The 11,077-nt window shown below is 52.8% G+C and overlaps 1 protein-coding gene across 2 annotated transcripts in view; it reads right to left on the reverse strand.

Annotated features, from left to right (window-relative positions):
* LDLRAD3 (low density lipoprotein receptor class A domain containing 3) overlaps positions 1-11,077 on the reverse strand; it is a 250,802-nt gene that overhangs the window by 146,841 nt on the left and 92,884 nt on the right. For both annotated transcript variants that reach the window (XM_045290938.1, XM_004708296.2), the window contains exon 3: positions 2,488-2,613. In XM_045290938.1, coding sequence (XP_045146873.1) covers positions 2,488-2,613 — 126 coding nt within the window. The remainder of the gene's footprint in view (positions 1-2,487; positions 2,614-11,077) is intronic.

The raw sequence follows: 11,077 nt of genomic DNA on the forward strand, positions 1-11,077 counted from the left end.
GAGGCCTGGAATAACAGACATGGACGAAAAGCAACCTAAACAGGTAGATCCGAAGGTAAGTGAACAAACCTTGCTCGTCAGGCTGTAGTTCATCATGCACAGGCTCAAATACACAAAATGTGTTCGAACAAGCGTCTGTGAGCAGTAGATGGCTGTGGACACTCTGTAGGATCACCGGCACTGTCAGGGGCCGTCCAGTGAGTCCTCAGTGACAGAGACCCCGTGCGAAAGAAACGAAGCACCACCCAGTCCTGCAGCATCCTCACAACTGTTCTTCCGTCTGAGTCCATTGCTGCTGCCACGGTGTCCATCCATCTCGCCAAAGGTCTCCCTCTTTCCGCCGCCCGTCTACTTCACATGCCCCATGCATGACGCCCTGTGCCAGGGACTGCTCTCTTCTGATAACATGGCCAAAGCACGCGAGACAAAGTCTCATCTGCGTCATGTCTAAGGAGTCTCCGGCCGCACTTCCAAGACAGATTTATTTGTCTTCTGGCAGCAAGTACTTCGTGGTACTATCGATAATCTGCACCAACACAGTTCCGATGCACTGATTCTTCTTCAGCCTTCCTTAGCCCATAACCAGCTTTCCCAGGCACAGGAGGTCAGGCACGCCTCAGTCTTCTAAGCAACATCCTTGCTTCCCAACACTTTACAGAGGTCTTGGGCAGCTAACTCACCCAGTGCAATGTGTCGTTTGACCTCTTGACTGCTGCCTCCAAGGTTTGACCTTCATCAGCAAGTGCTTCAAGTGCTCCTTGCTCTCAGGAAGCAGCCAAGGTTGGGTCATCTGCATTTTGCAGGTCATTAATAAGCCTTCCTCCAATCCTGCTGCCGCATCCTTCTTCATCCAAGCCAGCTTCTCTGCTGATTTGCTCAGCATACAGATTGAGTGAGTATGGTAAGAGGCTATAATCCTGATTCATACCTTTCCCTCCGTCATGCCCGTCCCCTGGCAAGTGCAATGCATCTGTCTTCCCTGCTCAGGTGGGTTTCAGCCGCTCTACTAACCCGACCACCACCTGGCAGCTGTGCCACAATTCTGCCAACTGGGACCCAGAGGGTGAAAGAAGGCCCCAGGAGAGTTGGGGAGTTATAGCGATCCCTGCCCCCTGAGAACCGATCAACACACAAAACATTGGGCCCTCCTGCTCAGGGTGGGGGACATCCATTGGCCAGAACGATCACTGAGGGCATTTAAAACTGTATGCTCTAGGGGAGGAAGTTAGCCCCACATGGTCACAATGAAGGGGTCATCTCATTGAGCCACCGTCGAGAAAGAACCCGAAATAGCCTGAAGATGGAAGAGTGTTTCGATCGAGCCTGGGGGGGTGCTGGCAGTTTCATCCCCCTGGTTATGCGTTTCTGTATTTCCTAAGTTCTCTGTAGTTAATCAGAAGGGAAACATTATTTCAAATATGTGGTCACAGAGCATCAACACTCGCCTTCGCTGGGGGCTGGCTGGCATCATGTGGATTCCAGCGCACTAGACATGGAGGAAAGGAGGAGCCACGAGAGGCGTGACCAGAGCACAGCGTCCCCTGCTGGGAGAGCCCTTGGTGGGAAAATGTCATGAAGAGATCACTGGAGTGTGCAAGAGTCTTTTGAAGTCCCCTTACAGTAAAGGTGGAGAAGGGACACTTGAAGGTCCCAGGTGGGACACGGGGATGTGGCAAAGAGGGGACTGCTAGTATCCTGACAAACCACTTAAGCCCAACGCCAAGAGTGCTATGAGGCTGGGGGAGGCAAAGTGAACCTGGGCTGGGGCATGTGTGTGTCCATCCTCATCACGGACTATACAAAGCCAGTGACCCGCCAGTCAACCTGCACCGATGTCAGAACAGGGCTGTGCTCCAGAGGGTTTGCAAGGGCCTATGGGCAGCGGGGAGGGGTGGGGGGGGGTGGGGTGTGTGTGTGTGTGTGTGTGTGTGTGTTGTAAACCACAAGACTTTCTTCCAAGGCACCTCTAGGCGGACTCAAACCTCCAACCTTTGGGTTAGGAGACGAGTGTGTTCACCTTGCAAACCATCAGGGACTCCATTGGATATGGCACAGCAGGTCAGATGAATGGGGGAGGGCCGAGTCAAGGAGGACTTTGGCCTTGTGTTCTTATACTAGGTACCCACTACGTGTATAGATATAATTCAAAGAAAGAAGGAAAGCGAGCAGGCACCTGGGGTTAGAGGTCAAAAAGCAGGTGAATTCTGAATGAGAGCTGCCTGGGCTCTGCTGCACACATGCTGTGCTGGGGAACCGGGAGGAGTTCCGTAACGATTCCGTCATGAGTCCCTTGCCAGCTCCCCAGGGATCACAACACCTGCATTTGCACAGCTGCGATGAGAAGTGAAAATCGAGCGAGCCCTGGCCCTGCATGCTCCTAGGAACTGCTGGGTGAGCATCTCTACATTCACACGGGAAGAAGGGACCACAGACGGCGAGAGTGGCCAGCGTGCAAACAAGCCCCCCCAGCGCCTGCCGCATACGTACTGCAGTTCTCCTCATCGCTGCCGTCTGGACAGTCCTCAAACCCGTTGCACCGGAAGCGGCCGATGATGCAGTGGATGCCGCTGGCACAGGGGAAGAAGGTCGGGCCACACCTGGATTTCGCCTTGGCTGCGGGAGGAAAAACAAGATGGACATCAGGAGACGGGGCTACAAGACCAGGGCGGAGGCTGCGGATGAGTCCTGTTGGGTTTGCTCTGAAAACTCTAGAGCAGCGGTTCTCAACCTGTGGGCCGCGACCCCTTTGGGTGGTTGAACGACCCTTTTGCAGGGGTCGCCCAATTCATAACTGTAGCAAAATGACAGTGATGAAATAGAAAATAATTTTATAGTTCGGGGGTCACCACCACATGAGGAACTGTATGAAAGGGTTGCAGCATCAGGAAGGTTGAGAACCACTGTTCTAGAGGTTTCTCACCACCACTCCACTCCCCCCACCCCAAATACCCAACTGGAAACTGACAGGCAGGCACCACTCTTGGTGGTGGCGGCGGGGAGCGGGTTAAATAATTCTGCTGTTTCAAAAGTTCCCAAGAGGTGAAGTTCGGCTCAGAACCACTCACCCACAGCCATCCGGTTGATTCTGACTCCCAGTGACCCTGTGACCCTACAGGACAGGGCAGAGGTGTCCCTGTGGGTTTCCGAGACCGTAACTCTGGATGAGAGTAGAAAGCCCTGTCTGTCTCCCACAGAGCAGCTGGTGGTTTCAACCTGAGGACCTTGCAATTAGTAGCCCAACACAGAGCCACTACGCTACCAGGGGCCCTTGCCCCGAGGAGCTCCATCAAAATATGCCGATCAGAGGCGTGAGCAGGTGCGTGCAGGGGAGGATTCAATGTGAACGGGGTTTGCTCAAGGTGCCAAAGAGCCCCGTAAAAGCCATGCCCTGACTGCCGGGTGCTGCTGCCACTGGCTGCCGTCCGATCGGGCTCTGGCCCATGGCCACCATACACAATGGAGCGAAATGCTGCCTGGGCCGTGTCCTCCCCATGATCGGTAGTGGGTTAAGCCATGATAACCTAGGGGGTTTTCTCTGGTTGCTTTTCGGAAGGGCGCCGTCAGGTCTTTCTTTCTAGTCTGTCTTCGTCTGGAAGCTCCGCCAAAACCCGCTCGCCATCAGAGAACATTCAGGCCTCTGTTCCTGGCGGATGCGTGGTCAGCGCATGAGGAGAGCTGGCTGGAAGTCAAACCTGATTCTCCCACAGCGAAGACAAGAATCCTGCCACTGAGCCACCAGTCACTGTCAAAGACCCCAAAGTAATTATTACTCCACTAGCACGTGCTCATTATAGTAGGCTGAATGCTTGGCGTGGACTATCTCATTTATACCACTCGGTATACATATTCATGGTGATCACTCGTGAGCTCTTTATCATCATCATCAGCACCATGAAGTTGGTAGACTATTTAAACGGATCCAGGAGTTAGTTTCTCTTCTCTCCCGATGGCCCACGTCAAACATGCTCGCTACAGAAGACCTCACCTCTCTGGCCTGACATGGGGTGATACGATGTGACTTCCAGGTGATGACGCTGTCAAGCAAAGGGGAGCAAGTGTGGGAACTAGGAAAATGCACATCAACGTGACAGACAAGGAGATATCTTATCACCCAAAATACTCACTGTTAGTGAGTCCATTCCAACTCACACCAACTCTCCAAGACAGCGTAGAACTGGCCCGTGGGTTTCTCTGAATCTTTATGGGAGCAGAAGGCCTCATCCTTCTCCCTCTGAGTGGTTGGTGGGTTTGAACGGGTGACCTTGGGGATAGCAGCCCAAGGTATAACCCACTACATCACCAGGGCTCCTAGATGATGCCCAGTGAATGACAGCACCTGAGAGCAATCCCACGTGCACTGCGGTACAAAGGCACTCCATAGGGATCTCCCTGGCCGACTCTTCAGGAGTGGATCGGCAGGCCTTTCTGTGGAGGCACCTTGGGGTGGAAGGGTCCCTGTTCTTATCCCCAATGTACAAATGTGCTCTGAGAGGCAACCTGACTTGTGCATGGCCGCACGCTGGAGAGGCTGGCTCAGGGATGTGGGTCTGGACACTCAGAAACCATACTTCTAACCAACCTGACCACACTGCCTCCCACCAAAGGCCGTCAGGACTCGCAGCAGAAGCCAGACTCCTGCTCCAGAGAAGCTCTTCTTTTGCTCTGGCTGGCCGCCCAGGCCTGATGTAGTACCTTGCTAACCAAATGTTCTTTGATGTGAAGGGTACCGGCTGCTCTAGCTAGTGATGACGTAGGATCGGGTCCATTGCAGCAACAGCCCAGGGAGCCAGCCCCACCCGGCACCCTGCTGGTCTCCCGTCTGAGAGCCAGGACCTCCAGCTCTCCAAGAGGGAAGGCCATTACTTGGGGACAAATAGGCAGTAAATTACCTCCATGTCCTCTCCATCTGAAACACATGAACTCTGGCAGCAGCCAATTCACAACCATTCAGGTGTTAAAGCCTGGGAGGTGCCCAGGTGTCAAGCACAAGAATGGCTTGTGTCAGCCTGGAATGCCTGCCATGTCATGGTGCTGATGGGCTTGTCACAAAACCAGACCCAGGAGAAAGACTCCAGCGTTCAACTCTGGGCTCTACCTTGATGATGTTGGGCAAGTTCCTAAACACAGCTGGACCTCAGATTCCTTACCAGTAAACTAAGGAAACATTCTCAGGGCTCTCATAAGGGTTCCGGGGGAGGTAAGCTATATGAAAGGATTAGTGGAGAGCGTGCTATACAGCTTACACTCAATGAATGGAAATCCTTTGACCCTACATCATCAGGAACACAAGGCTGACATATTTAAATTGATCTATGGACTGCAGAATTGCTTTCTCACTACCAAAGTTACCAACGCTCATGGTGGTTGAACCCTATGAGCTGATCAAATGCGGTTTTCAAAGGAAAGGGCTCTTCTCCATGAGAGCAAAGGGCACCTAAGAAAACACGCATGTAGGAGCAACAAAAGAAAATACACGTGTTGGCTGGTTTGTGCAGAAGGGGCACAGGATGACGGCACCTGTGGGGGAAGGCAGGGAAAGGGAGGAAGTAATGGAGAAATTAAAATGAGGTCACAGAGAGGAGGGTTCCTGGTGGTGAATGGGTTAAGTGATAGACTGCTAACCACAAGATCAGTGGTTCAAATCCATCAGCAGCTCCATGAGAGAAAGATGAGCAATAGCAAGCCGGTGTAGAGAGGAGCAGGGTGTGAAGGTCTACGTAGGCTTTCTCTATCTATATAACACCTTATGGGTTTGTTGGTGAACATTTGCACAGCAAATTAGGCTCCCACTGAACAAGTTCTGCCCATAGTGTTCGGGGACACTGGTCAGTGTTCACGATGGGTCAGCCTTCCTATTTCCTCCATGCTGGCGTCCATTCTGCTTCCATTAACTGGGAGTCCCCGTGCCCTGGCCCTTCGCCTCTCCTACTTTAGCCTTGACGTGGCTCATGTGGACACAGACAGAAGGGTATTTAAAGGAGCATTGCACACAGCGGTGATATTCCTTATTTTATGAGCCAGTCTGGTTTTGTGGCTGAAAGGTGACCTTGGGGAGTGGCTTCAGTTTCAAGATGAAAGGGTATTGGGGGTTCCTCTCATCTTTACCAGCCTACGGAGACCTTTCCTATAACTCCAGTTCTTAGTACTAAGATAATATTTCACCTACACTCAAGATCAATAATGTGGAGGGGGTTCAAAATAGACTATTAACAGTAGCAGATGAGCCCACGTGTTGAAAATGCACACCAACGCCGACAGAAGGAGGTGGGGAGGAGCTCAACCGGCTGACTGGAAAGCACTGTTTGACTGAATTCTATGAGCCTAGAAAAAGAAATCATGCAAATACCCTACTCTAGTTAGGCTCATTTCTCACAGGGAGGACCCTGGAGCTTCTGAAACCACCTGATGTTAGTACAAGGGCTGAGCAAATAAGTGTACATAAATCATGTGGCTAAGAAGCGACACGTTTCTACTTCTCGGAGAAAGAAGTTAAAAATAAAGGGAGTAGAAAAGCTACCATAAGCCCCGAGGTGTGGGATCAGAGCTGAAATCACTGGTCTGAACTCAGGCCTTTAATAAAATATATACACAGATAAAAGGGACACATATTGTGTGATCCTACTTATGCGACACATCTAAACCCAAACAAACCCTGCCGATTACAACCCACAGCGACGGTCTACGGGACAGACTAGAACTGTCTGCCCCTGTGGGTTTCCAAGACTGTGAATCTTGATGGAAGCTGCCAGCCTCATCTTTCTCCCAAAGAGCAGCGGGTGGGTTTGAACTGCCAACCATGGGGTTAGCAGTCCCACACTCACCTGACAGCACCACTGTGGAGCTGGGGATAGGGCTGGCGATACAAAATAAACCTTGAAGAACCGGTGATGACAGAAAGTTCAAAAGTGCTCAAAAGTGACCGGGGCATCACAAGACTCAAAGGTCTCCCTGAAGGTGCTCTCAAAGGCCAAAGCTGGGGCACCGGAGGTGCAATCGGAGTACAGCATCATCGGCGGTACCTGAGTCCACCCTGGTGCCAAACACTGGGGAAGACATGCAGACATTCAGCAGAAAGGAAAGCTCTTCCTTACAGAAACCGCAATCACTCAATGTGAAAAAGGTGGGAGAAACAGAAGACCACTATTAAGGAAAGAGTGGTGCCTGAGGGAGCACTGGTGAGTGCTGGGCTGCAATCACAATCTACAAGGTCAGCGGTTCGAAACCACCAGCTGCTCCATGAGCGAAAGATGAGGTTGTCTACTCCCGTAAACAATGACAGTCTAGAAACGCACAAGGGCAAGTCCACCCTGTCTGACAGGGTCGCTATGAGTCAGCATCGACTTCAGAGCGGCGAGCTTGGTTTGGGCTTATTCAGGAACACAACAGTCCTAACTGCTCCTAGCAGGCCAGGGCCGCTGGCGGATGCTAGCGCCGGAGGGTGGATGCTTCAGGAGGAGCGGGATATGCCCCGTCTCAGTCTCCCTCCCAGACACTGCTGTATCGCCCCGGCAGAAACGGAAGCTTCTCGGCAGAGACCTGGCAGAGACTACGAACAGGACACACTGCACCCAGGAGGTCAGGTAGGTAAAGATCATGGTGGCCACGTATGTCAAAAAGAACTGTGTCCATAGGGTTTTTTTTCTTGCAAGGTCCCCCTGGTGGACTTGAACCTCTACCCTTGCAGTGAACAGCCAAGCACTGAACTCACCACCCTGGGATTCCCACAGGGTCCGCTTCATTCCTGCAGCAATGTGACGTGACAACACACGTGAAGCGCTGTCTGCCAGGGAAACTCCTGAGGGACTCTAAGTGCTCAGGTGTTTAGTGGGGCTGGTCAGATGAGAGGGGGTGGGGATGGCGCAGTGGTTCCCTGCTGGGCTGCTAACTGCAAGGTAAGCAGTTCGAAACCCCCAGCGGCACTGCATGAGAAAGATAAGTCTCCCTAATCCCGCAAAGCGTTTTGGACTCGGAGACCCACGGGGTGGGGGTGGGGGGGCAGTTCTCCCCTGTCCTATGGGGTCACTGTGAATCAGAACAGACTTAGTGGTTCTGCATTTGGTTTGGGGGTTTGGGTCACATGGACACTCAAGGCAAACCAAATCACCCTACTCTCAGCAGGAGCACAGGTGTCCGGCGCAGAAGCAGGAGAGGGCCGTGTGCATCTCTAGAGCAATGGGACTCGTCAGATACCCAAGGTCCCAGCCATCCATCAGAGGCCAGCCTCGGAAACAGACCTGCTGGGTGAACACTGTGCTGCACAGGTGGGCATCCGGCATCTGTTCTAAGCACAGGTGAGGAGCCCCATTTTCCAGGAAAAGTCTGGCTGACATCCTGCTCCACTACCAGCTCAACAGCCATGGGGTCCTTCCAGCCAGGTACAACCTCGAACGCCTGCCCCCGCCAGGTCACTCTGTGGGAACCACAGAAACTTCTGAAGGCTTCACACTCCACGCTAAGAGCATTTCCTCATAAATAGCTGCATGCCACACACTTCTCTGCTTGAAGCTTCTCTCCCTTCCCGTCACCTCAGCATGAACTGTAGGGTCCTCTCAGCCATGGGGTGCCCTGTCCAGTGCTGTGTCCAGCTGCCCCCGCACTCTGGCTCCGCTGGCCTCTCGGTTTCTCCTGGGTTCCAGGAGGCACATCCCCACGGCAGGGTGGTCTTTTGACTGTGCTGCCACGTGCATTTCCCTGTGACCGTCTACAGTGGATCCGCCCTCAGCCCCTCGAGCCTTCCCCCAATGTCTCCACAGGACGGAGTAGCATGGTCTGATGCTACAGGCACTGGAGTGGAGTGTGCTGTCTCCACAGCTGTCTCCTCCCATCCAGAACTTGCCTTTGAATACCTGAACCACCCTCTAGGAGAGGGTAGAACTGTCCCCGTAGGCTCCCAGGCTGTAACTCGTCAGGGGAGTGGGGAACCTCCTCTTCCCCTGCAGTCACTAGTGGTTTGGAACTGCTGACCTTGTGGTTAGCAGCTCACTCTGCCACCAGGGCTCCCTATGAGTCGGAACTGACTCCAATGGGTGCTCGATAAACATTTGCTGAATTTACACATGAACCTACAACATGAAGGAGGGGACTGGGTGATAACTGGCAGTTACCTGATACACAGACACCGTGGGCTGAGCACTGGGAGGGTGCATTACGGATAGCATCTCACTGACTGCACAAAAAAACCCCACTTTTCAGACTAGGACACTGGGGTGGGGGAGATGCTAAGGCACGGAGTCAAGGCTCAGCCCTGGCTATAATTCAGTGGTGTGTCTGCACATGGGGCTGCTTATCAACTTGATGGTAGTGAGTTCCGTTTCTTACTCTCCTGCCTCCTTAGACTTCTAGCAGGCTCAGCTCTACTCCAAAATAATGCCTAGACTATGAGGCACAGACCGAGAACAGTGAATAAGAGTCTGAGTGACTACAAAGGAATTGGCTTCCATTTCAATTAACCGGATCTTCTGACCCTGGGACCCCAGTCAGGGATGGGTAGGGACATGTCCTGCCTCTTCGGCGATGCTCACTCAGGGTCTGTGTCAGAGGGAGCTTGTGCTGTCAGGGTTTGTGTGTGCAGCATCGGAGGCCTGCTAAGGGCACTGCTATGGTGACCACAGGTGGTCAGCCGAGCAGCTGGCAGTGGCACAGAGAAGCCAGCACTGGCTGTGGTCATCCACCCTTCCCACAGGGGCTTGGGGACAGCAGAGCGGTTTGTGGCGCTCTGTGGAGCAGGGACAGTGTGAGGCGGGCTCTGCCTCCGGGTGGGACTTTGGATGGAGCAGGAATTGGGAAGCCTCGTTTCAAGCCAGGGTTCTGCAACTACCTTTCATTGTGACCCTGGGTGTGTCCTTGCACCTTCCTGAACTTTTCCAAGCAAAGTCAGAGTGGTGGGGGCAGATGAGATCATGAGCATAAAGGAGCCGTGTACACAGCTTCAGGCCCACTCGCTGCACGAGTGGACGCAGACTGTTAGCAACTCCATACGCGAGGGGTAGAGTGACCCCCGTGGGTTTCGGAGACTGTAACTGTCCAGGGGAGTACAAAGCCTCATCTTTCTCCCACGGTTCCCCGTCTACCAATCCCACGTGGACCTCAGCAGCTCCTGGCCGAAGGCAGGCTCTGGGAGTCTCTAAAACAGCCCTGATGAAGGTTAAAGGGGACTCTAGTCCATAAGCCACCGACAGGGTCCTTCTCTGCTCCAGACTCGCTCCAGGAACTTTCCAGAGCGACAGTTTCCTGGACAGCTGGGGCTCCCTGGACGCTGGTGTTATGTCTTCCTGGGTCCTTCCCTCCATGGAGCCAGCCAGGCAGGCTCCGAGATTCACACAGCAGAGAACTCAGCTATGGGTACGTTACAGGGAGTGTGGGAAGGTCAGACAGTTTACAACTGTGTTTTACCAGGAGACAAAGAAACCATGGGTGATGTGAATGGTTAGCATGAGGAGCTACTAACAACGAGGTCAGAGGTTCAACACCACTCAGAGGTACTGCAGGAATAGGCCTGGCAATTTGCTTCTGAAAGATCAAAGCCACTAAAAATCAGGGAATCGCTGCCGTGGGTCAGAGCCAACTTGACGGCCACTTTTACCACCACCACTAGTGCCACCAACAACAACACAACCACCATCACTAGTGCCACCATAGTACGCCTGTCACCATCACCAACACTATTACCACTGTCACCACCACCACCATTATTGCCACCACTACCACTGACACCATTATCAACACTACTGCCACTATCACCGTACCACTACTACCACCACCACCACTTCACTACAATTATTACTACCACTACCACTACTACCACCACTATCACTACCACCACGACTACCACCAACCCACTACTACCACTTTCACCATTACCAACACTATTACCACCACACCACGACTGCCACCACAACTGTCATCATTTCTAGCACCAACACTCCTGCTACCACCACCATTGCTACCACTACTACCATCATACCACTATTACCACTATCGTCATTACTATTGCCCCTACTACTACCTCTACCACTACTACCAAGGCCACCACTACTATCTCCTCTGCCACTACCACTAGCACCACCACCATCTCCAC

The sequence above is a fragment of the Echinops telfairi genome, unplaced genomic scaffold (assembly GCF_000313985.2).
Source record: "Echinops telfairi isolate 266 unplaced genomic scaffold, ASM31398v2 ScPeMD7_60;HRSCAF=208, whole genome shotgun sequence".
Classification (NCBI taxonomy): Eukaryota; Metazoa; Chordata; class Mammalia; order Afrosoricida; family Tenrecidae; genus Echinops; species Echinops telfairi.